The 27,574-nt window shown below is 45.6% G+C and overlaps 1 protein-coding gene across 1 annotated transcript; it reads right to left on the bottom strand.

The window, feature by feature from the left end:
* Positions 1–13,748: 13,748 nt before the first annotated feature.
* LOC149468393 (uncharacterized) lies at positions 13,749–20,802 on the bottom strand. Its single transcript, XM_089670148.1, has 4 exons — positions 20,730–20,802; positions 19,728–19,793; positions 16,657–16,810; positions 13,749–14,612 (listed from the first exon to the last, which is right to left on the bottom strand). The coding sequence occupies exons 2-4, from the start codon at positions 19,768–19,770 to the stop codon at positions 14,024–14,026; spliced, it is 786 nt and encodes a 261-aa protein (XP_089526274.1). The 5' UTR covers positions 19,771–19,793; positions 20,730–20,802; the 3' UTR covers positions 13,749–14,023.
* Between the last annotated feature and the right edge of the window lie 6,772 nt (positions 20,803–27,574).

Genomic DNA, 27,574 nt, shown 5'->3' with positions numbered 1-27,574 from the left:
GTTACTGAGGGCCACAGAACCGTTACTTAGGGCCACAGAAACGTTACTTAGGGACACAGAATTGTTACTCAGGGACAGACACAGAATTGTTACTGAGGGACACAGAATTGTTACTGAGGGCCACAGAACTGTTACTGAGGGCCACAGAACTGTTACTTAGGGCCACAGAAACGTTACTTAGGGCCACAGAAACGTTACTTAGGGCTACAGAAACGTTACTTAGGGCCACAGAATCGTTACTTAGGGCCACAGAATCGTTACTTAGGGACACAGAATTGTTACTCAGGGACAGACACAGAATTGTTACTGAGGGACACAGAATTGTTACTGAGGGCCACAGAACTGTTACTGAGGGCCACAGAACTGTTACTTAGGGCCACAGAAACGTTACTTAGGGCCACAGAAACGTTATTTAGGGCCACAGAAACGTTACTTAGGGCTACAGAAACGTTACTTAGGGCCACAGAATCGTTACTTAGGGCCACAGAAACGTTACTTAGGGCCACAGAAACGTTACTTAGGGACACAGAATTGTTACTCAGGGACAGACACAGAATTGTTACTGAGGGACACAGATTTGTTACTGAGGGCCACAGAACCGTTACTTAGGGCCACAGAAACGTTACTTAGGGACACAGAATTGTTACTCAGGGACAGACACAGAATTGTTACTCAGGGACACAGAATTGTTACTGAGGGCCACAGAATTGTTACTGAGGGACACAGAATTGTTACTCAGGGACACAGAATTGTTACTCAGGGACACAGAATTGTTACTGAGGGACACAGAATTGTTACTGAGGGACACAGAATTGTTACTCAGGGACAGACACAGAATTGTTACTCAGGGACAGACACAGAATTGTTACTGACGGACACAGAAATGTTACTGAGGGCCACAGAACTGTTACTTAGGGCCAGAGAAACGTTACTCAGGGACACAGAATTGTTACTCAGGGACAGACACAGAATTGTTACTCAGGGACAGACACAGAATTGTTACTGAGGGACACAGAATTGTTACTGTGGGACACAGAATTGTTACTGAGGGCCACAGAACTGTTACTTAGGGCCACAGAAACGTTACTCAGGGACACAGAATTGTTACTCAGGGACAGACACAGAATTGTTACTCAGGGACACAGAATCGTTTAATTAAAGAGTATGTCAGACAACATGCAGAGGAGTGGCAGAGGAGGCAATGTTTTAGGAGCGAGCAGACGTGGCAGCAGAGGAAGGGGTCGAGGCAGCACTATTCGCAGCCAGAGGCCAGTGCTCCCGGTGTCATCCAGCGGTCGTGTCTCCACCGACAACCCTGCCGTCATCGATTGGTTGGCTCGGTCGTCTTCCTCTTCCCAGGTCACCTCTGACACCTACAGCCAACGGTCGGTGGGTACGTCAGACACAACCGTTAGTTGGCATGGCCCGGGAGCAAGCCCACTGAAATCACGTGTCCTCTACCTGCCCCTGTCCTTTGGTGTTCCCTCACCAAGCGAAGTATCGCATGCTGTGGGCTCAGCCCCACTGTACAGTGAGGAAGAGCTAACAGAGGGCGGTCAGGAACGGGGGGAGACATCCGCCTCTTCAGCAGCCAGGCGAAGAAGTAGTGGCGAGGAGAGTGGCTCGGTAGCCGGTCTAGAGACAGGTCTGTCTCCTGACCCACACGCAGCCGAGGGGGCTAGTAGTGAGGCGGAGACCCTAATTGATGATGATGAGGCTGATCGCACTTGGCAGCCTCGTCGTCATCAGGCTATTGCTTCCGCATCATCAGGAGAAGAGGGTGGCAGCTTGGCAGAGAGCAAAACAGTCGGTGGGTTGCCCAGGAGGCAGCAGGGTCGCAGCAGTGTCAGTGGAGGCAAACGGCCACGGAGTACAGCACCAGCTCCACTGCAGCCTACCACCACGGCCAGTAGTGGTGCCGGTGTGCACGGAGGAAGCAGCAGTCAGCCAGTGAGGAGTATCGGGGGCAAAGTTTCCTACTCGGCGGTGTGGCAATTTTTTGTCAAGCCGCCCGAGGAAGTAAACGTAGCCGTATGTTGACTATGTGGCCAGAAAGTCAAGCGTGGCCAGGGGGCCCATGTTGGGACTACAGCGTTGCGGCAGCATATGCAGCGTCGCCATTTGGTGGCCTGGGAAAACCGTGATAAAGATACGGCGGTTCTGCCCGCCCCAGCCCCCGCTCCATCACCCGCTCCGTTACTTGCTCCGTCACCCGACGTCAATCGCCCTCTATCAGCCAGTCAAGGCTCCAACACCTCTGCTGAGGGGAGTTGTCGCTCATTGCCATCTTCCGCTCGTTCAGATGCTCCTTCTCCTGCTACTCCTCTTCACGGATTCCGTCAGCAGTCTTTCTTGGAATCCGTTTCCAAGAGACAACAGTTTGCGAGCACGCACCCGACGGTGCAAAAGCTGAACGTCCTCCTGTCCAAGTTGCTGGTGCTGCAGTCCCTCCCTTTCCAAGTGGTGGACTCAGCACCTTTCCGAGAAATGATGGCTTGTGCCGCGCCGCGGTGGAGAGTGCCAAGCCGTCATTTCTTCGCCAAAAAGGCAGTGCCAGCCCTGCATTCACATGTAGAAGACATGGTGGGCCAGTCTTTGAGCATGTCGGTCTCTGCCAAAGTGCACGGCAGCGCCGACGTGTGGAGCTGTAACTACGGTCAGGGACAGTACATGTCATTTACGGCCCACTGGGTGAACGTGGTGCCGTCACAGCCGCACCAGCAACTTGGACAGGTCAGGCCGCTTTTGCCTTCACGTTTGCACATCCTTGGTCCACAAAAGATGTCCGCCTCTACCACCTCTTCTTCCTTCGTGTCCTCAGCCGCCACCCCCGTGCCAAGTCCCATTACCCGACCGGCATATCACATGTGCAGGGCGCAACGGTGTCACGCTGTGCTGCACCTGGTATGCCTTGGCGAACGTAGTCACAAAGGGGAGGAACTTCTGAGTGTAATGAACAGAGAAATCGACAGATGGCTGTCTCCGCGCAAACTGAAAATCGGAACCATGTTGACCGACAACGGAAAGAACATGGTGTCTGCTCTGCGTCAAGGAAGGTTGTGCCATGCGCCATGCATGGCTCACGTGTTCAATCTGGTTGTCAAGCGGTTCCTAAAATCCACCATCCCACTGCAAGACATCCTTAAAATGTCACGTAAACTTTGCATGCATTTCAGCCATTCCTACACCGCAAAGCACACCCTCCTTGAGCTGCAGCGGCAGAACGGAATTCCACAGCATCGCCTGATCTGCGACGTTGCAACAAGGTGGAATTCAACCCTACACATGTTAGACCGCCTTTACGAACAGCGAAAGGCCATCACCGATTTCCTGATGTTACAAGCGGATAAAGGTACTCCCCTGTGTAACTTCGATGTCAGCCATTGGCAGCTCATGCGTGACACCTGCCGCTTGCTCAGGCCCTTTGAGGAGGCCACGCTATTCGTGAGTCGGCAGGACTATGGGATGAACGACGTCATTCCTCTGTTGCACGTCCTGGAACAAATGCTGTTAACAATGGCTGGTCAGGGTGCGGTAGACGTGGTGCACAGATCTCAATGCCACATGACCCCTGTGGGGGCAGGACAGGAAGAAGAGGAGGAGGTAGAGGAGGACATTTGTGCTCAGGAATTATTGAGTGAAATGGGTGGTTTTTCCACTCAGCGGACAGGAGTGGAGGAGCAGGAGCATCTGGTAGAGGAGGAGGAGGAGGAGACAGAGGACCCAGACGCACCGTTGCAGTATGCTGTGGAGATGGAGGCAGGGAGTCCCTCGCATTCCTTGGCACAAATGGCCCATAGCATGCTCGGTTGCTTGCGTAGCGACAGCCGAATAATAACCATCAGACAGAGGGATGACTTTTGGCTGTCCACCTTGTTGGACCCTCGCTACCGTTCAAAAATGGTGGCCTTTTTCACACCTGCTGAGAGGGAGGCCAAAATAACGTACTATAAAAACCACCTATGTAGTCAGTTGGTCTCTGCCTTTGTGCGCCAACGTCCATTCTCAGACACTGTGGGCCCTGTGCGCTCGCGTTCCGCTGCCATGGCAGCAGGGGAGGGGTGGGGTGGTAGGAGCAGTGGTAGCTCCACCAGCAGCGGCTGCCTCAGTCTGCAGTCGATGATGAGTAGCTTTCTTCACCAGCGCAGTGAGGAAACTACTAACCAGCCGCAGCAGCAGCAGCATCAGGTGGACCTGGAGCAGGACCTCAAACAACAGGCTTGGGCCTACTTGGACAGCACCCTGCCAACCGAGGTAGACAATCCCCTTGACTACTGGGCAACGAAACTTGACCTTTGGCCCCAACTAGCTGAATTTGCCCTTGAAAGGCTGTCATGCCCGGCCAGTAGCGTGGCATCGGAGCGCGTGTTTAGTGCGGCAGGAGGTATTGTAACTCCGCGGAGGACACGACTGTCCACCCAAAGTGTGCAGAGACTCACGTTTGTGAAAATGAATCAGGCGTGGATTAGTCTGGATTTCAAACCACCAGTTCCTGACACAACTGACTAAATCCGCCATGAATCATGCCCCAAACATGTGCCACTTTCACGTCTCCTCACACTGCTGGTGTGTTCCATTTTTTGTCATAGGGTGCTGGCAGATTACGGGCCTCCCATAGCTGCTGCCAGGACCCTAATCTGCCATGGGCCCCTGTACCGCCTCCTCATGCTGCTGCCAGGTCCACAGTGTCTCATGCCATGTGCCACTTTCAGGTCTCCTCACACTGCTGGTGTGTTCCATTTTTTGTCATCGGGTGCTGGCAGATTACGGGCCTCCTATAGCTGCTGCCAGGCCCCTAATCTGCCATGGGCCCCTATACCGCCTCCTCATGCTGCTGCCAAGTCCAGAGTCTCTCATGGGTCCCTGTACGGCGTCCCATTGCTGCTGTCTCCATCGCCACACTCTTCCATGTGCCACTTTCAGGTCTCCTCACACACTGCTGGTGTGTTCAATTTTTTGACATAGGGTGCAGGCAGATTACGGGCCTCCCATAGCTGCTGCCAGGTCCCTAATCTGCCATGGGCCCCTGTACCGCCTCCCCATGCTGCTGCCAGGTCCACAGTGTCTCATGCCATGTGCCACTTTCAGGTCTCCTCACACTGCTGGTGTGTTCAATTTTTTGACATAGGGTGCTGGCAGATTACGGGCCTCCCATAGCTGCTGCCAGGCCCCTAATCTGCCATGGGCCCCTATACCGCCTCCTCATGCTGCTGCCAAGTCCAGAGTCTGTCATGGGTCCCTGTACGGCCTCCCATTGCTGCTGTCTCCATCGCCACACTCTGCCATGTGCCACTTTCAGGTCTCCTCACACACTGCTGGTGTGTTCAATTTTTTGACATAGGGTGCTGGCAGATTACGGGCCTCCCATAGCTGCTGCCAGGCCCCTAATCTGCCTTGGGCCCCTATACCGCCTCCTCATGCTGCTGCCAAGTCCAGAGTCTGTCATGGGTCCCTGTACGGCCTCCCATTGCTGCTGTCTCCATCGCCACACTCTTCCATGTGCCACTTTCAGGTCTCCTCACACTGCTGGTGTGTTCAATTTTTTGACATAGGGTGCTGGCAGATTACGGGCCTCCCATAGCTGCTGCCAGGCCCCTAATCTGCCATGGGCCCCTATACCGCCTCCTCATGCTGCTGCCAAGTCCAGAGTCTGTCATGGGTCCCTGTACGGCCTCCCATTGCTGCTGTCTCCATCGCCACACTCTGCCATGTGCCACTTTCAGGTCTCCTCACACACTGCTGGTGTGTTCAATTTTTTGACATAGGGTGCTGGCAGATTACGGGCCTCCCATAGCTGCTGCCAGGCCCCTAATCTGCCATGGGCCCCTATACCGCCTCCTCATGCTGCTGCCAAGTCCAGAGTCTCTCATGGGTCCCTGTACGGCCTCCCATTGCTGCTGTCTCCATCGCCACACTCTGCCATGTGCCACTTTCAGGTCTCCTCACACACTGCTGGTGTGTTCAATTTTTTGACATAGGGTGCTGGCAGATTACGGGCCTCCCATAGCTGCTGCCAGGCCCCTAATCTGCCATGGGCCCCTGTACCGCCTCCTCATGCTGCTGCCAGGTCCACAGTGTCTCATGCCATGTGCCACTTTCAGGTCTCCTCACACTGCTGGTGTGTTCCATTTTTTGACATAGGGTGCTGGCAGATTACGGGCCTCCCATAGCTGCTGCCAGGCCCCTAATCTGCCATGGGCCCCTATACCGCCTCCTCATGCTGCTGCCAAGTCCAGAGTCTGTCATGGGTCCCTGTACGGCCTCCCATTGCTGCTGTCTCCATCGCCACACTCTGCCATGTGCCACTTTCAGGTCTCCTCACACACTGCTGGTGTGTTCAATTTTTTGACATAGGGTGCTGGCAGATTACGGGCCTCCCATAGCTGCTGCCAGGCCCCTAATCTGCCATGGGCCCCTGTACCGCCTCCTCATGCTGCTGCCAGGTCCACAGTGTCTCATGCCATGTGCCACTTTCAGGTCTCCTCACACTGCTGGTGTGTTCAATTTTTTGACATAGGGTGCTGGCAGATTACGGGCCTCCCATAGCTGCTGCCAGGCCCCTAATCTGCCATGGGCCCCTATACCGCCTCCTCATGCTGCTGCCAAGTCCAGAGTCTGTCATGGGTCCCTGTACGGCCTCCCATTGCTGCTGTCTCCATCGCCACACTCTGCCATGTGCCACTTTCAGGTCTCCTCACACACTGCTGGTGTGTTCAATTTTTTGACATAGGGTACTGGCAGATTACGGGCCTCCCATAGCTGCTGCCAGGCCCCTAATCTGCCATGGGCCCCTGTACCGCCTCCTCATGCTGCTGCCAGGTCCACAGTGTCTCATGCCATGTGCCACTTTCAGGTCTCCTCACACTGCTGGTGTGTTCAATTTTTTGACATAGGGTGCTGGCAGATTACAGGCCTCCCATAGCTGCTGCCAGGCCCCTAATCTGCCATGGGCCCGTATACCGCCTCCTCATGCTGCTGCCAAGTCCAGAGTCTGTCATGGGTCCCTGTACGGCCTCCCATTGCTGCTGTCTCCATCGCCACACTCTTCCATGTGCCACTTTCAGGTCTCCTCACACTGCTGGTGTGTTCAATTTTTTTACATAGGGTGCTGGCAGATTACGGGCCTCCCATAGCTGCTGCCAGGCCCCTAATCTGCCATGGGCCCCTATACCGCCTCCTCATGCTGCTGCCAAGTCCAGAGTCTGTCATGGGTCCCTGTACGGCCTCCCATTGCTGCTGTCTCCATCGCCACACTCTTCCATGTGCCACTTTCAGGTCTCCTCACACTGCTGGTGTGTTCAATTTTTTGACATAGGGTGCTGGCAGATTACGGGCCTCCCATAGCTGCTGCCAGGCCCCTAATCTGCCATGGGCCCCTATACCGCCTCCTCATGCTGCTGCCAAGTCCAGAGTCTGTCATGGGTCCCTGTACGGCCTCCCATTGCTGCTGTCTCCATCGCCACACTCTGCCATGTGCCACTTTCAGGTCTCCTCACACACTGCTGGTGTGTTCAATTTTTTGTCATAGGGTGCTGGCAGATTACGGGCCTCCCATTGCTGCTGCCAGGCCCCTAATCTGCCATGGGCCCCTGTACCGCCTCTTCATGCTGCTGCCAGGTCCAGAGTGTGTCATGGGTCCCTGTACGGCCTCCCATTGCTGCTGTCTCCATCGCCACACTCTGCCATGTGCCACTTTCAGGTCTCCTCACACACTGCTGGTGTGTTCAATTTCTTGACATAGGGTGCTGGCAGATTACGGGCCTCCCATAGCTGCTGCCAGGCCCCTAATCTGCCATGGGCCCCTATACCGCCTCCTCATGCTGCTGCCAGGTCCAGAGTCTCTCATGGGTCCCTGTACGGCCTCCCATTGCTGCTGTCTCCATCGCCACACTCTGCCATGTGCCACTTTCAGATCTCCTCACACTGCTGGTGTGTTACATTTTTTGTCATAGGGTGCTGGCAGATTACGGGCCTCCCATTGCTGCTGCCAGGCCCGTAATCTGCCATGGGCCCCCGTACCAACTCCTCATGCTGTGACGTTGCAACAAGGTGGAATTCAACCCTACATATGTTAGACCGCATTTACGAACAGCGAAAGACCATCACAGATTTCCTGATGTTAAAAGCGGATAAAGGTACTCCCTGTGTAACTTAGATGTCAGCCATTGGCAGCTCATGCGTGACACCTGCCGCTTGCTCAGGCCCTTTGAGGAGGCCATGCTATTCGTGAGTCGGCAGGACTATGGGATGAACGACGTCATTCCTCTGTTGCACGTCCTGGAACAAATGCTGTTAACAATGGCTGGTCAGGGTGCGGTAGACGTGGCGCACAGATCTCAACGCCACATGACCCCTGTGGGGGCAGGACAGGAAGAAGAGGAGGAGGTAGAGGAGGACATTGGTGCTCAGGAATTATTGAGTGAAATGGGTGGTTTTTCCACTCAGCGGACAGGAGTGGAGGAGCAGGAGCATCTGGTAGAGGAGGAGGAAGAGGAGATAGAGGACCCAGACGCACCGTGGCAGTATGCTGTGGAGATGGAGGCAGGGAGTCCCTCGCATTCCTTGGCACAAATGGCCCATAGCATGCTCGCTTGCTTGCGTACCGATAGCCGAATAATAACCATCAGACAGAGGGATGACTTTTGGCTGTCCACCTTGTTGGACCCTCGCTACCGTTCAAAAATGGTGGCCTTTTTCACACCTGCTGAGAGGGAGGCCAAAATAACGTACTATAAAAACCACCTATGTAGTCAGCTGGTCTCTGCCTTTCTGCGCCAACATCCATCCTCAGACACTGTGGGCCCTGTGCGCTTGCGTTCTGCTGCCATGGCAGCAGGGGAGGGGTGGGGTGGTAGGAGCAGTGGCAGCTCCACCAGCAGCAGCTGCCTCAGTCTGCAGTCGATGATGAGTAGCTTTCTTCACCAGCGCAGTGAGGAAACTACTAACCAGCCGCAGCAGCAGCAGCAGCAGCAGCATCAGGTGGACCTGGAGCAGGACCTCAAACAACAGGCTTAGGCCTACTTGGACAGCACCCTGCCAACCGAGGTAGACAATCCCCTTGACTACTGGGCAACGAAACTTGACCTTTGGCCCCAACTAGCTGAATTTGCCCTTGAAAGGCTGTCATGCCCGGCCAGTAGCGTGGCATCGGAGCGCGTGTTTAGTGCGGCAGGAGGTATTGTAACTCCGCGGAGGACACGACTATCCACCCAAAGTGTGGAGAGACTCACGTTTGTGAAAATGAATCAGGCGTGGATTAGTCTGGATTTCAAACCACCAGTTCCTGACACAACTGACTAAATCCGCCATGAATCATGCCCCAAACATGTGCCACTTTCAGGTCTCCTCACACTGCTGGTGTGTTCCATTTTTTGTCATAGGGTGCTGGCAGATTACGGGCCTCCCATAGCTGCTGCCAGGCCCCTAATCTGCCATGGGCCCCTATACCGCCTCCTCATGCTGCTGCCAAGTCCAGAGTCTCTCATGGGTCCCTGTACGGCCTCCCATTGCTGCTGTCTCCATCGCCACACTCTGCCATGTGCCACTTTCAGGTCTCCTCACACTGCTGGTGTGTTCCATTTTTTGTCATAGGGTGCTGGCAGATTACGGGCCTCCCATAGCTGCTGCCAGGCCCCTAATCTGCCATGGGCCCCTATACCGCCTCCTCATGCTGCTGCCAGGTCCAGAGTCTCTCATGGGTCCCTGTATGGCCTCCCATTGCTGCTGTCTCCATCGCCACACTCTGCCATGTGCCACTTTCAGGTCTCCTCACACTGCTGGTGTGTTCCATTTTTTGTCATAGGGTGCTGGCAGATTACGGGCCTCCCATAGCTGCTGCCAGGCCCCTAATCTGCCATGGGCCCCCGTACCGACTCCTCATGCTGCTGCCAGGCCCGTAATCTGTCATGGGCCCCTGTACCGCCTCCTCATGCTGCTGCCAGGTCCAGAGTGTGTCATGGGTCCCTGTACGGCCTCCCATTGCTGCTGTCTCCATCGCCACACTCTGCCATGTGCCACTTTCAGGTCTCCTCACACTGCTGGTGGTTTCCATTTTTGTCATAGGGTGCTGTATGGCCTCCCATTGCTGCTGCCTCCACCGCCACACTGTGGCTCCACACTCTGGTTTTGGCCCCGTGACTGCCCAAATGAGTGAAGTGTGCGGTGATTCTAAGATCGACGGCACTCATCTGCATGTCATACTGACTGTCAGTATTATTTCTCTTCCCCAGCAGACTCCAAGGGCATTTAAATTAAAGGTACAGTGTTCTGCACTAATATAAAGGCTCTCTGAAGCCTAGAAACACCCTTTTATAAGTTAAATTCGCAGCGAATATATTCGACTCGAATCGAAATTTTTCCACGAATTCGCCGAATCAGTCGAATCGAATTTTTGAATACTTCGCTCATCTCTAATTATTTTCATTTGTAAACCAAAAATTACGTTAACCGAGGCATTTGTAAACCGAGGCACGCCTGTACATTGGTTACTAATCTCTGGGAAGTACATAAACATTGCTGTTTATCTGCTCCATGTTCTCATTCTGAAGTCAGAGGGAGTGGTAAGCAGCCTCTAAAGGATTCTGATCCATGAAAAGCATGACTAAAGCTACCTACACATCAATGTGTAAGAAAAGCATAAAGCAAACACATCATAGGGACAGAGGTCACCTAACATGGAAAAGCAACAGCATGATAACCTCAATCTTGCAATAAAAGGCATATTCATTGTTTTAATTTTCTATGTAATGGAGACAAGGAGAGAAGGGAAGGTTTATAGTTCAAATCAGGAAAGCAGTTTAGGGTGACAACACTGCTCCAATATACAGTGCAGTGAGTGAGGGTTGTCACCCTAGGACAGGAAATGTGATACTGGGGTTTCACCAGGTAAAAATAGAGAAATAAAAGCTTAGAAAAAGGAAACAAATGCATCCACCACATCTAAGGACTAGTAAGCTTCAATATATTGCATTTGTTTGGGGCTTAGATACTCTTTGAGAGCATAAAGCCAGTTGTGTATTTTGATTTTGTGCTGCCCTAAGCAAGAGTAAAATTTGGGCTCCCCCATCCAAATTAGAGCCAGTGATGGCATAGTGTTGGATTTGGGGGTGGGCAATAAAGAGAAGGGAGAGTTGTCCCAGAACTCACTGCACAGCTCACAAAATGACATCCGCCACTGGCACAGCTCACAGAATGACATCTGCCACTGGAACAGTTCACAGAATGGCACTGATCATCAGTGTAAGGGGGTATCTTCCACTGACCACCAGTGTATAGGGCCCTTCTCCCAACTGACCACCAGTGTATGGGGGCCCTTCTCCCAACTGACCACCAGTGTATAGAGGTCCTTCTCCCAATTGACCACCAGTGTACGGGGGCCCTTCTCCCAACTGACAACCAGTGTATTGGGGCCCTTCTCCCAACTGACAACCAGTGTATGGGGGCCCTTCTCCGAAATGACCACCAGTGTACGGGGGCCCTTCTCCGAAATGACCACCAGTGTACGGAGGCCCTTCTCCCAACTGACCACCAGTATACGGGGGCCCTTCTCGCAACTGACCACCAGTGTACGGGGGCCCTTCTCCCAACTGATCAGCAGTGTATGGGGGCCCTTCTCCCAACTGACCACCAGTGTATGGGGGCCTTCTCCCAACTGACCACCAGTGTATGGGGGCCTTTCTCCCAACTGACCACCAGTGTATGGGGGCCTTTCTCCCAACTGACCACCAGTGTATGGGGGCCTTTCTCCCAACTGACCACCAGTGTATGGGGGCCCTTCTCCCAACTGACCACCAGTGTATGGGGGCCTTTCTCCCACTGACCACCAGTGTTATGAGGTCCTTCTATTTACCACCAAAGTATGGAGCATTTTTACACTGGCCATCAATGTAAAGGAACACTTTAGCCATTGATGCTTAAGTGAAGAAGCAAGTCACAGTCCTTTTCTCATTATTAATGCATTCCTGTCAGGGGACTCCCTAGTAGCACTCTGTTATTTCACCCCCTTAATCACACCCCATGAAGTCACCTGGCTGGGCTTGACTCATTCTTGTCTTCCTTTGCTTAATACCAACCATACCCCCTGGCAATGGACCCTGCTATAACCCCTGAGGGCACAGGTACATTTCAGGAGACATTCCTAAAGGTGGCAGAAACAAAAGCAACTTCCAGGCCCCAGTGCTTTCTGAATGAGTATATCTTCATAGACAGTATACACAGCCATGCCAGTATGGCAGCTCAGGCTTGAAATGTACAGTTAAAGTTGCATAGGGAACTATTTATAAAGCAAAGTTCAGCATCAACATACAGTCATCCCAACAAATGTTGGCACAGTTCTTGAACAGTTCCAATAGGATAACTTCAGTGAGAGGGGCTGAAAGGAGAGATAGAACTGTACCCGGACCTTGATGGAATAGTAAGGGGTATGCCATATGTCATACCACCTATGAAGGGAGCAATCCCCAGACTTCTCCCTGGAGGGGAAGCGTCAAATATCAAACTGCAGCATACATCACCTCTAGCTGGAGACTAGCTCTTTCCATGACCTGCCTTGTCTTCTTCCCACCTAAACCCCTAATATACCCCACAGTTATCTGATAACAATAATAAAAGATTAACTAAGATTAACTTGCAATCCCTAGAAATAGAATAATTTAGTTACCCCCCAGCATACCCACTAGGACAGCAATGGGCAAACTACGGCCCGCAGGCCGTATACGGCCCGGCGGACCTTTTAATCCGGCCCGCGGATGTGGCTGTCAGGATGTGTGTAGGCGGGGCAGCGTGACGAACGTGAGGGGAGGGAAGCTAGGCTCCTCTCACAGTCCGCCCTGAAGACCGGAATGGCGCGGGAACACGGCGAGAGGAACGCTCGGAGCAAAGGTAAGTGAATTGACACAGGGGGGACTTGGCTTACTACTTGGGGGGGAATAGTACTGTGGGGGATGAAATACTATATGAGGGATGAATTAATATGGGGAATGAATTACTATAGGGGGGATGAATTACTGTAGGGGGGATGAATTACTATATGGGGGATGATTTACTATGGGGGATGAATTAATATGGGGAATGAATTACTATAGGGGGGATGAATTACTATAGGGGGGATGAATTACTATATGGGGGATGAATTACTATGGGGGATGAATTACTATATGGGGGATGAATTACTATAGGGGATGAATTACTATGGGGGATGAATTACTATGGGGGATGAATTACTATGGGGGATGAATTACTATATGGGGGATGAATTACTATGGGGGATGAATTACTATATGGGGGATGAATTACTATGGGGGATGAATTACTATATGGGGGATGAATTACTATGCTTACTATGGGGGAATATTACTATACTTACTATGGATGACACATACACATCATTCATCTACTCTTGGTCCGGCCCCCGGGTCCAATATATGAACCCATTGCGGCCCTCAAGTCAAAAAGTTTGCCCACCCCTGCACTAGGATGAGCATATGAAATATATGATCACATCAGTCTGACCTGAGTTCCATAGAAAAGGTATGGAGAGAGGGAAGTGATAGTATAAGTATGTGTTTTTTCCTGCCCAGTAGAAGCTGAATACAGACTACAGATAAACTGTCTACATACAAAACCATGTGTATTCTTAGTTGAATCTTTTTTTTTTTTGTCTTTTTCCCTGCTAGTGGAGTTTACCATATACTGTATTTGTATAAGTATTTGTTGTAATATGGATAATAGACAATAAGAAAATAAACAAATAATTTAACCAATGCATTTTATTCACAGACTGATATGAAAGAAAAGAGGAACATGGTCTCAGGACATACGTAGGAAATCACAATATTGTAAGTAAACATAGCATTACATCAGACCACATGTACATTTTTGCCATTGGGCATGAAGTAGCAGCATGGGTATTTATTCCTCTTTGGTAAACAGTGTGCTTATGGTGGAAGCACAGGAATACAGCAGAATGGAAATTGACTTCTCTAGTACCATGTCTTCATACAGTCACTGGAACAAACAATTAAGTTTAGGAGTAGCGTTCAGCGATCTTGGCTTGCACAGCTTGCCACAGAAGGCCCAGCTTTGTTCTGGCTTCCTCTAATTTGGGTGCAAGTTGTTCTTTGAGGTTTTCAATCACGGGTCCAAGCCTCTGTTTTAGGTTTTCAGCATGTTGGGATAACTGGGCTTTGAACTCTTCTGCTTTAGGCCCAGCATTGGCTTTCACCTCTTCGAACCTCTCAATCAGCTTTTGCCTTATTTCATCCTGGTATGGGGCAATGTTGGCTCTTAAGGAGTCAACCTCAGAACGAAGCGTTTCTCTGAGCCCTTCAATCTGGGGCTGGGCATTTTTGTAAAATCCCTCTAGATTCTCCTTGGTCTGCTTCTTCAGCTCATCCACCATTGGTGTAATCTTATCCTTGAAAGACTGTACTTGAGTAGCCCAGTTTTTCTGGAAGGTCTCAACATAGGGACGGATCTTTTCTCTGATTTGGGGGATATCCTTCTCCAGCTCTGCAGACATTGCTTCCTTTACATTCTCCACATAGGGGTGCAGCTGTTTCCTCCAAGCCAGTGCATTAGCACTGAAGGCATCAAACTTCTCGGTGATTTTCAAACTAAATGGAAAAAAATATTTACAAGTTTTGTAAGTGCAAAAAAAAAAACAGACATGTACCCTAGACTTCTGATCTCCAATATAATAAATGTATCAAACATTCTTAGAATATGGGATAACCTTGATATTAGTTTTCACTAGTTCACTTAATTTTTAATAGCACAAATCAGTACGGGAACCTTAGATCATTGTCTTCCAAAAGCATCTTTTTAATAAACTTTTATAACTTGTAGACTTATCCAAATAACAAACCATATGTAAAAGTACACAGTAAATGAAATGCTATCTTTTGGGTCAACTACAACCCTTTCATACTTCTTTATCTAAATCTTAAAAAAAGTTGTGACTTTATACACACTTTAAAGCAGAAGCTGGCCATAGACAATTTTTCAGATAAGTACGAGATATGCCTTCTTGCAAAAGAACCATTGTGCATCAGTATCCTGCATAACAGCACTGCTTCTAGCTTGTTGCAATATTAAGTTTGGCAACTGCCAAGTCAAAGGATTCTTTCCATTAACTCTAGTTAAAGGAACAAAGACTGTCTGCAAAATGGTTTCCTGAATGCTATTAAATCTTTGTGATCTTGTGCTTGAAGTTTGCCATTCCCGCGGTTATTGTGACAAATACATGGATTATTCTTCTTGTTACCAAAAATCTGTGTTCAGTTAGCCTTATTCTTTTGTGTAGTTGCATAGGAGTTACATAGCAAGGTTGAAAAATGCACATATTTATCTTGTTAGAAAAGCAAAAATCAACAAATGAAAAACCTACATCCTTACAGCTGTAAATACACAACTGAGTTCAAAGGAAGTAAAGAAAACCTTAAATGCCATGATTCAATTTGCTTATACCATGTTTTTTCGTACAAATATAGTGCTACCCCCGCAGGAACTGCTTGTATCTTTCCCAGGCGTTCCCCTAGATCTTCTCCCGCAGCCAAGCACATCCCATTTCCTATAGCCAGGTGCACACAACGTTTGCTCGTTACGCTCAATTATCAGTCTAGTTGTACTTTTTTGTTGCTTTTATTTTGTTTTGGAACTGGGATAGGGAAGGGATATAGTAAGATACTCTGAATCAAACACTGCACACTTGAGGACAGCTTACCTTTGGGTTTCCCTTAGTGAATCTGTGTAGATGACTGTACAAAAATGGAGTATAGTCCCTCTGTAGATATGCAGAACTGGACTGTTGCTCTTTTGGACACCAGCCAATGTCCCCTCTAGCTTACACCTAGCCCCTGACTATGTAGGTCCCGAGGGGGTTAAACAATACAAGTCCCAGCATCCCTGTAGAACAGTCTGTACTCACGAGGCTCTTTCTGCAGGTCATCTTCCTCCGTGATACCAGAGAGGGTCTGTAAACATCCCCCTCAGTAAGCTCTTAGAAGCACCCTGGCTTAAAGCATTTCTGGCTCTTGGGTTGACCACCCGAGGCCTCCTGGCAGCATGAGGCAGGGAGGCACATGCCTCCCCTGCTTGGAACTCCCTTCACAGAGGAAGAAGAAGAAGAACCCAGATCACATGTGCTCATTGAATATAAATACTAGTACCCAGCATGCTAAGGGGCACCACTCCCTGTAATTGGCTGGAATTCCTGTTCACCAAGAACCTTCCAAGGTCTCCTGGATACAGAGGAGCCAATCTCAGCAGCAACACTGTGAGCCACACAGGATATCCACACTAAACAATTGTAGCTTTTCTCTTAAGCAGAAAGCTTTTATGTTTTGAATATCACTCTCCTGTTAAGCAGGAGACCACACTATACTAAACTAGACTATATATATCCTAGCAACCTACCTAGGAGGGGGCTACACAAATAATAGCAGCCAGTCATATTTTGTGCATTTAGAAATACATCCAGCTTTTAAAAAAAATATATACTGAGCTAGCTGAAACTAACTCCTGTAGAAGTATGTTTTACATTTTAATAGCTTGCTGTAAAGAAGCCTATCTGTACGCAGAGGTCAAACTGCAGCTGTCAGCCTAAAACTTTCCTGGTGATGACATTTGGCGATTTGTGATGATCAGTAAACTACTTACTCAAGCTGTTTTGCAATTTCAGAAGAGTCAGCCTGTGTCAAAGCCTCCCTGCCAATGCCCTGTAGCGTTTGTATGTAGCTCTCAATCGCCTCCTGGACTTGCTGAGTGGGTGTCTGGGGTTCCTCATTCTGCCAAGGGAAACGGGCTTGGGTTCCTAAAGGTAAAAAGAGACATGTTTTCAGGTAAAGTGTCTGCAAAGTAAATAGACATCTATACTGCAGAGAACACACTTCTTTGTGATTTGTCAATTATCGCATGTATTTCTAGAGCAGTATGATGTATAAAAAAATCAAAGTGTATCCAAGAAGAAAATGTCCCACACGGAAGAAAAATAAATTTTAAATATATTTAAAAAATATTCTTCTCAAATATATTGACATATATTTCAAATACTACAATTTTGGCCATAATCAATATACTATATATATATATATATATATATATATATATATGTATATATATATATATATAGCATGTTGAAATGTGTTTTTTACATATTACAAAATCTTTTTAAAAAAACATTTTCAAATATACTGTTTGCCTTTAAAAATACATTTAATCTACATTTTTGGAATGCATTTACAAATATATGTAGAACTATATGTTAAAATTACTTTTTTTATATGAATTCTTATACTGTACCGCGCTCCAATATTATCAACCTTTTGTGATTAACCTTTTTTGGTTGTGTGAATTTCTTAATATACCACCTATAATCCAATCATTACTTACTTCTATGGTGCTTAAATATACAATTAACATAAATTAATTTATAAATATGAATTAAAAAATTATATGTGATTATAACAAATATTAATAAAAAATTAATGAAAAATTGGAATGTCAATTTTATGTGAATAAAATAATAAAAAATTAATAAAACATTAAAAAAAAAAAAAAGGGAATGTCAATTATTTTCTTTAAATTTGAGATGGTGTTGTTATTCAATTTAGTTAATGTGATAAGTCTGTGTTGGCAGCTTGAACCTCTCCCTCGTCTCCTCTCCTCTCTCCTCAGCTCAGCTTTCTCAATTGTGCTTTCTTCACTGGCTGCTTTGTTTATTCCTCCATATACGGAACATGCAGAGAAGGGAAAAGAAACATAGTGTCTTATCCGGGATATAAGTGATTTATTGCTCTTTGATCTCCCACTCACATTGTGTAAATGTAAATAACGCTTTGCATACAATGTATCAAGATCGTGCTTCAGACAGCCTGGCTGATGTGTTTGCTTGCAGTAAATATACTCGCCGTTCCTCTGTGGATGCGTGATAACGTCACCGCCCCTCCCCTACGCGTTACGCTACAGGGACTCGTAGCTTCCTCTGGGGGATGTGGAAATCCACATCCCCCAGAGGAAGCTACGAGTCCCTGTAGCGTAACGCGTAGGGGAGGATCGGTGACGTTATCACGCATCCACAGAGGAACGGCGAGTATATTTACTGCAAGCAAACACATCAGCCAGGCTGTCTGAAGCACGATCTTGATACATTGTATGCAAAGTGTTATTTACATTTACACAATGTGAGTGGGAGATCAAAGAGCAATAAATCACTTATATCCCGGATAAGACACTATGTTTCTTTTCCCTTCTCTGCATGTTCCGTATATGGAGGAATAAACAAAGCAGCCAGTGAAGAAAGCACAATTGAGAAAGCTGAGCTGAGGAGAGAGGAGAGGAGACGAGGGAGAGGTTCAAGCTGCCAACACAGACTTATCACATTAACTAAATTGAATAACAACACCATCTCAAATTTAAAGAAAATAATTGACATTCCCTTTTTTTTTTTTTTTAATGTTTTATTAATTTTTTATTATTTTATTCACATAGAATTGACATTCCAATTTTTCATTAATTTTTTATTAATATTTGTTATAATCACATATAATTTTTTAATTCATATTTATAAATTAATTTATGTTAATTGTATATTTAAGCACCATAGAAGTAAGTAATGATTGGATTATAGGTGGTATATTAAGAAATTCACACAACCAAAAAAGGTTAATCACAAAAGGTTGATAATATTGGAGCGCGGTACAGTATAAGAATTCATAGTTTAATTTCATACACCTAGAGAGGGTGTAATTAGTGCCTGGCGATCCAATATTTAATAAATATTCAATTAAGCACACAATTAACACTAATAATAGAGTAAGTTAACTCCTGGTGGCTCACAAATAACTATTCTATAAAAATTACTTTTTTTATATGTTAAAAAGAATCTGAAGAATATATTTTAAAAAATATATATTTTTAAAAATATTTTTCATATATTATTTAATATGTAAAAAACACATTTCAACATGCACTATATATATATATATATATATATATATATATATATATATATATATATATATATATATATATATATAAAATTTTATTTTTATTTTTTTTTTTTTTTAAATATATTGAATAAGGCCAAAATTGTAGTATTTCAAATATATGTCAATATATTTGGGGAAAATATTTTTCAAATGTATTTCAAATACATTTTTCTTCCATGTGGGGTATACTGCAGCTTACCCGTCCTTAGATGTACAGACTACATTTGTTTTCTTTTTCACGTTTTTCCCCTTTATTTTGCAAGGTAATCCTTCCATTAACACCCTTCCCTTTCTAGAGTGACAACCAAACTGAGCAGTTTTACCCACCTTATGAAAAAGTGTGTTAAGACTATATAACCCTCTATTCTCTATAACAGGGGAGGTGTTCTGTAGTCCTCAAAGGTAGCAGGGAACAATGCTAACTGATAACACCCCAGAGGCAGAGAGCACAGGAAGTTATCAGCTCACAAGATTTCTGGCTGAATGGACAGCTAATCTTTTCTTGCACATGTCAAACAGATGTAATAAGCATTTTTAAGAGCATATTTAACAGAACAAAGGGGCAAATAAGAGAAATGTGTTGTTACACCTACAATGTGTTTACATACCCCTTAAGACAGATTTTACATAACAGTCTATTAAATGCACTACTCAATAAAGAACGGTTAGGAACACTGAACAGATAAACATCCTATATATAAGAAAAAATAACAGTGCCACACTTTTTGAAGATTTACCCACCTGTAAGGAACAGTAGAGCGATGGTTAGAACCAAACTTTTCATGTTTGCAGACTGTTCACATCAACCTGTAAAAAAAGAAGGAATATTGAGAACTAAATGACTGTCTTGGAAAAAATGTGTATATCTCTACCTTATTGGCTGCAAATTTGGACAAACGAATTTGCACCTGCTGGTTCTAGGTAACAGGTATCATAAAAAGAAGAACTGAGCTCAATACATTCCCTATATATCACACAAGATGTACTAAACACCAATTGAGGGTGAGCAAATCAACTTGCAAACAATTCTAAACCATGATTTTTTTTTTACTACTTTAAATATATGCACACGTGTGCAGTCTGCAGAGAATCATGCCAATCTTGAGGCAAGCCTGCCAGAATTCCTAAACTACGGTACATCATTATTAGAAGGCACACAGATATTCAGGAAACTCCCAAAGTATGATTTCACAATTCTCCTACATTTTAGATCATCCCTGATCTCAGCGCCAAAATATAACTGCAAGTAAGTTTACAAACACAAAATTGTACAAATATACTAAAACAGCCAAAAGATAAATGAATAAATAATTTTTTTGGACATACTCCAAGCAATACCGGAGTGCTAGGCACCATTTTCTCAGATTTATTACAAATACTACAACACACCATACAGTTACAGAAGTCCTCTTTCTGTCCCCCATTGTATCCATATTAGTGCATAATTGTATGTCCCCCATTGTATCCATATTAGTGCATAATTGTATGTCCCCCATTGTATCCATATTAGTGCATAATTGTCTGTCCCCCATTGTATCCATATTAGTGCATAATTGTATGTCCCCCATTGTATCCATATTAGTGCATAATTGTATGTCCCCCATTGTATCCATATTAGTGCATAATTGTATGTCCCCCATTGTATCCATATTAGTGCATAATTGTATGTCCCCCATTGTATCCATATTAGTGCATATTTGTCTGTCCCCCATTGTATCCATATTAGTGCATAATTGTTCTTACCTCTTCCCTTTGTTGGTTAGCTGCTTATGGGATCTATTTGAAGGAGTGTGTGAATTTTATAGTCCTACATACATAGCTTTATCAGCTGAGATAAGCTGGATCTGCAGTTTAACATGTGGAACTTGGGGAGCAAAGTTCAAGATGATGAGCTAGGAAAACATAAAGATCTGCTGTCTCATTCCCTACTGTGGACATATGCAGGGCATGTATATAATCACTGGCTAGGGACAGAGGTATTATTGTAATTCTGATTATAGCCTTTATCACACATAAGTGCTTAGGTAATCAGTATTGTTACCATTATTATTTGGTGAAAAAAAGTACATTCTGCCTCTACCAACATCATATTTTTTAAGATGACCATCTGCCCAGGGATTATTCTACCTCCAGGTTGCTAGAAATTCCAGAAATGAATGTTCAGTTCTGATTGATGTGGGCGATTTGTATCCTCACCCATGAGCTGTTTGTAGACTCCCTGGCAAGGGATTACTGTTGTTATTATTCAGGATTGACTCTGTATGGTGCCAACAGTTTGTACATGGGCTCCAAAACTGGGGATACTTTGCTCCTGAAAAGGGCCAGCAGCTTCTCATGGTTATAGCTTTCAGACTTTTTTCTCCCATTTACAGTTGCAAGAAAAAGTATGTGAACCCCTTGGGATTACGTGGAGTTTTGCATGAATTGGGCATAAATGTGCTCTGAACGTCATCTAAGTCACAACAATAGAACACAGTCTGTTGAACATAATACTACACAAACATTAGATGTTGCCATGGTTTAATTGCACATAACATGTAAACATTTACAGTGCAGGGAGGAAAAAGTATGTGAGGCCCTAGCTTAATGACTTCTCCCAGAGCTAATTGGAGCCAGGAGTGAGCCAACCTTGACTCCAATCAGTCTGATGATATTGGAAGTGTTGCTGACAGCTGTCGTGCCCTTAAAAAACATACACCTGTTTTGGGTTTACTGGTTTCAAGAAGCACTGTCTGATGTGAACCATGCCTCGCAGAAAAGAGCTCTCAGAAGACCTACGATCAAGAATTGTTGACTTGCATGAAGCTGGAAAGGGTTACAAAAGTATCTCCAAAAGCCTTGATGTTCATGTGTTCACGGTAAGACAGACTGTCTACAAATGGAGAAAGTTTAGCACTGTTGCTACTCTCCCTAGGCGTGGTCATCCTGTAAAAATGACTGCAAGAGCACAGCGCAGAATGCTGCATGAGGTAAAGAAGAATCCCAGAGTGTCAGCTAAAGACCTACAGAAATCTCTGGAACATGCTAACATTTTTGTTGACACATCTACAATAAGGAAAACATTAAACAAGAATGGAGTACATGGGAGGACACCACGGAGGAAGCCATTGCTGTCCAAAAAGAATATTGCAGCACGTTTGAAGTTTGCAAAAGAGCACCTGGATGTTCCACAGCACTACTGGCAAAATATACTGTGGACAGATGAAACCAAGATTGAGTTGTTTGGGAAGAACACACAACACTATGTGTGCAGAAAAAAAAGGCACAGCACACCAACATCAAAACCTCATCCCCACTGTAAAACATGGCGGAGGGAGCATCATGGTTTGGGGCTGCTTTGCTGCCTCAGGGCCTGGACGGATTGTTGTCATTGATGGGAAAATGAATTCCAGAGTTTATCAAGACATTTTGCAGGAAAACGTACGACCATCTGTCTGCCAACTGAAGCTCCGCAGAGGATGGGTGATGCAACAGGACAATGACCCAAAGCATACAAGTAATTCAACAAAACAATGGCTGCAACAGCACAGGATACGCCTTCTGGAGTGGCCCAGTCAGAGTTCTGACCTCAACCCGATGACCTTAAGAGAGCGATTCACACCAGACATCCCAAGAATATTGCTACACTGAAACAGATCGTTGTGCAGGTCTGATCTGCAACTACAGGAAACGTTTGGTTGAGGTTATTGCTGCCAAAGGAGGGTCAACCAGTTATTAAGTCCAAAGGTTCACATACTTTTTCCTCCCTGCACTGTGAATGTTTACATGTTATGTGCAATTAAACCATGGCAACATCTAATGTTTGTGTAGTATTATGTTCAGCAGACTGTGTTCTTCTATTGTTGTGACTTAGATGACGTTCAGAGCACATTTTATGCCCAATTCATGCAAAACTCCATGTAATCCCAAGGGGTTCACATACTTTTTCTTGCAACTGTATGTATAAAGAAATAATTATTAATTTATTAGTACAAACTATTTTAAACTTGTATAACACCGTTTATATTTTTGGGTTTCTTTTTCTTTTCTTGTTAAATGTGTTTGTTGAATTTTACAAGGTACAGATAATAACTGGAAGGCACTTGGTTTACAAGATGTGCAGGAGATATTACAAAGGTACAGTCAAATGTTTACAAATTACAGAAGTTCAGATTTCCAGAGAGAAGACGTGCAAGGGTACAATGATGAACAAAAAGAAAAAGACATACAGTGTAATATTCATACCCCTTGAAATTTTACACATTTGTCATGTTACAACCATGTACCAAATGTATTTTATTGGGATTTTATGTGATAGACCGACACAAAATGGCACATAATTGTGAAGTGGAAGGAAAATGATAAATGGTTTTCAAAATTTTTAACAAATAAGTATCTGAAAAGTGTGGTGTGCATTTGTATTCAGCCCCCTTTACTCTGATACCACAAATTAAAATATAATAAATCCAATTGCCTTCAGAAGTCAACTAATTAGAACATAGAGTTCACTTGTGTGTACAGTGTACATTAATCTCAGTATAAATCTCCGTATGCTTGTCTTTAGCAGGGACAGGGAAGCTGGTCAGAAGTGATGGGAAGATGGATGAATATATATAATTATTCCATATGCAGGCTGTGTTTGTCCAGGAACTGCTCTTCATTTTTCTTCTATCTCTGTATTCCATTCAGTCTGACTATAAAAATAATTTGCTTTCCCTGTGACTGAGATTTTCTCTTTATCTTATTGATTTAGTAAGAATGTTAGGCTGCTGACTCAGTTGCCTTACACAGATCATAACTAAAGCGATAATATGCCACATCATGGATGTAAAATGGGAGTGAAAAATCATGTTACAGAATTCATTCGAAGTGTTCAAATATTGAAAGTACTCAAAAATAATTATTTGTTTTGTATGTATTGCTGACTATATAATTGAAGACCTACTTCTGATGATTAACTAAAAATCTTGAAGTGTTAACCCTAAACTTTTAGTTTTGTTTTGGAAGCAGTAGAACCTTTGTAGAGTTTCACAGCTGAGCAGCAAACCATGTAATTTTGTACTGAACCAATTAGTGAACAGATGGAATGGACATGTAGCACTAACCCCTTAGGGGTCCCCCTATAGTCCTTCAAAGCCAGGCAACACACATTTCCTTCACTCAGACTTGCATTAGGAGACAGTAACCAGTCCTTGAGCTTGTTTTTTGAAGTTTTATTAAAGGAATTGAACTTGAATTGGGTGAGGGGGAGTATGGGATGTCCAAATGTAATGGCAACAAAGGACAATCTCCTAAGGAACTATGTACAAGTCTTTGCAGTAAAAAGTCTCTTTTAGAGAGCTAGCCAGCATCTCCTGTAGTACCACCTCAGACCCCAGATGAATCTTCTCCTCATCCAGCTGTGTTAGGTGAATCCCTGGGATCCAGTGCCTGCCACTGCAGTGTGAACAGTCCTGGGTAAAAAGCTAATCCAGTTTCCTACCAGAGTGCCTCTTTCCCCTTACTGGCCCAGGGGGTGCAGGTTCACTCACCCCTTCTCCTGTGTTGCTGGTGGGTTGGCGTGCTATCAGGCCTTCTAGCTGGGCCTCTCCTTCCCTGCTGCACTTCCTTGCTCTGGGGGCTGTTGTCCTGAGCTTTCCTCCCTTCAAGGTCCTCTGCCTGTAGGCGAGCCCCTCTCTATCTGAGCCCCTTCCAGGCTCTTGCTCCCCAGCCTCACTTCCTTTTCTCCCACCTGAACTCTACTACTACTGAGCAGGCTCGGTTACTCTTAAGGGCTGTCCTGGTCCCTTACAAAGCCTCCTGTTGGGGATTGGCCAGGATCCCCTGAGAGTACAGACCAGCCATTTCCCACCTCCACCCACTGCTTCTAGATCTTTCTCCAAAGTTCCAGAGCAGGGGGAAGTCTCAGAGAGCTAGTCTGTAGAGCCTCTCAGCTCCTACCCACAATTTGACCCCTCTATCACACCTGGGCTGCTACTCAGCCCTTCTGACTGAAGATTAGAACTCTAGCTACCTAGGAGGGCGCTACAGAAAGCTCAGGCTAAAGGTTGCTTAAAACTTCAGAGACCGAAAGGAATGTCCTCTATGACCCTTAAGATGGGAAAAAATGGTTGGAGCACACACCACACATAGAAAGCTATACCTGCTTGTCTAGACATCAGAAACAGGAGGCAAAGAATGTGTCACAAATGTTTAATTCTAAAAACAAAGTGAAGAGTTCTAGGAACAACATTAAGGAAGCTTGTCCTGAAAATTGCATGTTAGTGCAAATAAAAAAAGTATCATGGAGGAGAACCATTCCCATGCATTGGCTTTCTATTATGCCTCCTACACGATCAGAATTGGTGAAGCAGAGATTAGAAGAATGGAGTATCTCACTGCTTTGCATTCTAACTCTGTCCCCATCTTTGAAGCAGTTTGGGAACCGTGGGATCTTTCAGTTTCCGATTTGCCTACTCAATTGTCTGAAAATGATGGCTAATTCACTGTTATGCACTGACATTGTATGTACCTATACAGTTGTGGCCAAAATTATTCAACCCCCACTGAAATTGAGTGTTTTGGCCAGTTTGACATTGCTTTTGATCATTCAGTCATCTTGCTTACATTTACATTAAAGAGGCACTTGTAGGTCAGACAAATATAACATAACAGTTATAATGAAATAACCACAAATGTCTTTTCTGTGCTCACAGCATTATCAGTTTTATTCAACCCCCAAGTGACATTCAATCTTAGTACTTAGTACAGCATCCTTTTACAGTTATAACAGCTTTTAAACGTGAAGCATAGCTTGACACAAGTGTCTTGCAGCGATCTACGGGTATCTTCGCCCATTCTTCATGGGCAAAGGCCTCCAGTTCAGTCACATTCTTAGGCTTGCGCACTGCAACTGCTTTCTTTAAGTCCCACCAGAGGTTCTCAATCGGATTTAAGTCTGGTGACTGCGATGGCCACTCCAAAATGTTCCAGCCTTTCCTCTGCAACCATGCTCTAGTGGACTTGGAGGTATGCTTGGGATCATTGTCCTGTTGAAAGGTCCAACGTCTCCCAAGCCTCAGGTGTGTGACGGACTGCATCACGTTTCCATCCAATATCTCCTGGTACTGAAGAGAATTCATGGTACCTTGCACACGCTGAAGCTTCCCTGTACCTGCAGAAGCAAAACAGCCCCAAAGCATGATTGACCCTCCACCATGCTTCACAGTAGGCAAGGTGTTCTTTTCATCATAGGCCTTGTTCTTCCTCCTCCAAACATAGCGTTGATCCATGGGCCCAAACAGTTCTAATTTTGTTTCATCAGTCCACAGAACACTATCCCACAACTTTTGTGGTTTGTCCACATGGCTTTTGGCATACTGCAGTCGACTCTTCTTATTCTTTGGAGACAGCAAGGGGGTACGCCTGGGAGTTCTGGCACGGAGGCCTTCATTACGCAGTGTGCGTCTTATTGTCTGGGCTGAAACTTCTGTACCCACATCTGACAAATCTTTTCTCAGTTCCTCAGCAGTCACACGGGGACTTCTCTCCACTCTACGCTTCAGGTAGCGCACAGCAGTCGAAGTCAGCATCTTCTTTCTGCCACGACCAGGTAGCGTTTCAACAGTGCCCTTTGCCTTGAATTTGCGAATGATGCTTCCTAAGGTGTCTCTTGGTATGTTTAACATCTTTGCAATCTTCTTATAGCCATTGCCCTTCCTGTGAAGAGAAATCACCTCTTCTCTTGTCTTCCTGGACCATTCTCTTGCCTTCACCATGTTTGTAACCACACCAGTAAATGTCTAGAAGGAGCTGAGTATCACAGTCATTTTAAAGCTGCCTAATTGGTGCTTATTATGCTTGATTGCTGCTCGGTGACATCCACAGGTGTTTTCAATACCTGATGGAAAGCACCTGTATGAACCTCTGTTCTTCAGAGTGGTAGTCTTTAAGGGGTTGAATAATTGTGGCAATGAAGAAACCACATAAGAACCATTTACTACTGTATTACATAAACAATTGATGTCATTTTAGTTGCATTTGGGTAGTTACAACGTCCTTGTAGGATTTGATTCTGAATACAATTCCAAATGTACACTATAGTCCCTAAACCCCTTTACAGCATTGGGGGTTGAATAATTTTGGCCACAACTGTATGCCTCTCATCTATGAGCTATTTCTTTGTTATTGTTATTTCACAATTCTATGGAACTCTGTTTGTTGTAAGCTCTTTAACCTCTTGTCTACCGGGCACTTTTACCCCCTTCCTGCCCAGGCCAAATTTCAGCTTTCAGCGCTGTCTCACAATTGCGCGGTCATGCAACACAGTACACATATGAAATGTTTTCTTTTTTCACACAAATAGAGCTTTCTTTTGGTGGTATTTAAATTGCCACTGGGTGTTTTTATTTTTTGCGCTATGAACAAAAAAAGATTTAAAAAAATGTTTTCTTTGTTTCTATTATAAAATTTTGCTAACAGGTAATTTATGTTTCTCCTTAACGAATGTGCGTTGATGAGGCTGCACTGAGTGGCAGCACTGATGGGCACTGATGAGGTGGCATGGATAGGCAGCACTGATAGGAGGCACTGATGAGCTGGTAATGATGATGCTGCACTGCTGGGCACTG

Source organism: Staurois parvus, unplaced genomic scaffold (genome assembly GCF_062004578.1).
Source record: "Staurois parvus isolate SC_StPar_1 unplaced genomic scaffold, SC_StPar_1.0 ptg000087l, whole genome shotgun sequence".
Classification (NCBI taxonomy): Eukaryota; Metazoa; Chordata; class Amphibia; order Anura; family Ranidae; genus Staurois; species Staurois parvus.
Note: the sequence above shows the minus strand (reverse complement) of the source record. Positions and strands in the feature narration are given on the sequence as shown.

Coding starts and splice junctions, on each gene's coding strand:
- LOC149468393 (XM_089670148.1), bottom strand. CDS start 19,770: ATGAAAAGTTTGGTTCTAACCATCGCTCTACTGTTCCTTACAG. Junction 16,811..19,727: donor CGCTCTACTGTTCCTTACAG/GTGGGTAAATCT, acceptor TTTTACCTTTAG/GAACCCAAGCCCGTTTCCCT. Junction 14,613..16,656: donor GAAATTGCAAAACAGCTTGA/GTAAGTAGTTTA, acceptor TTTTCCATTTAG/TTTGAAAATCACCGAGAAGT.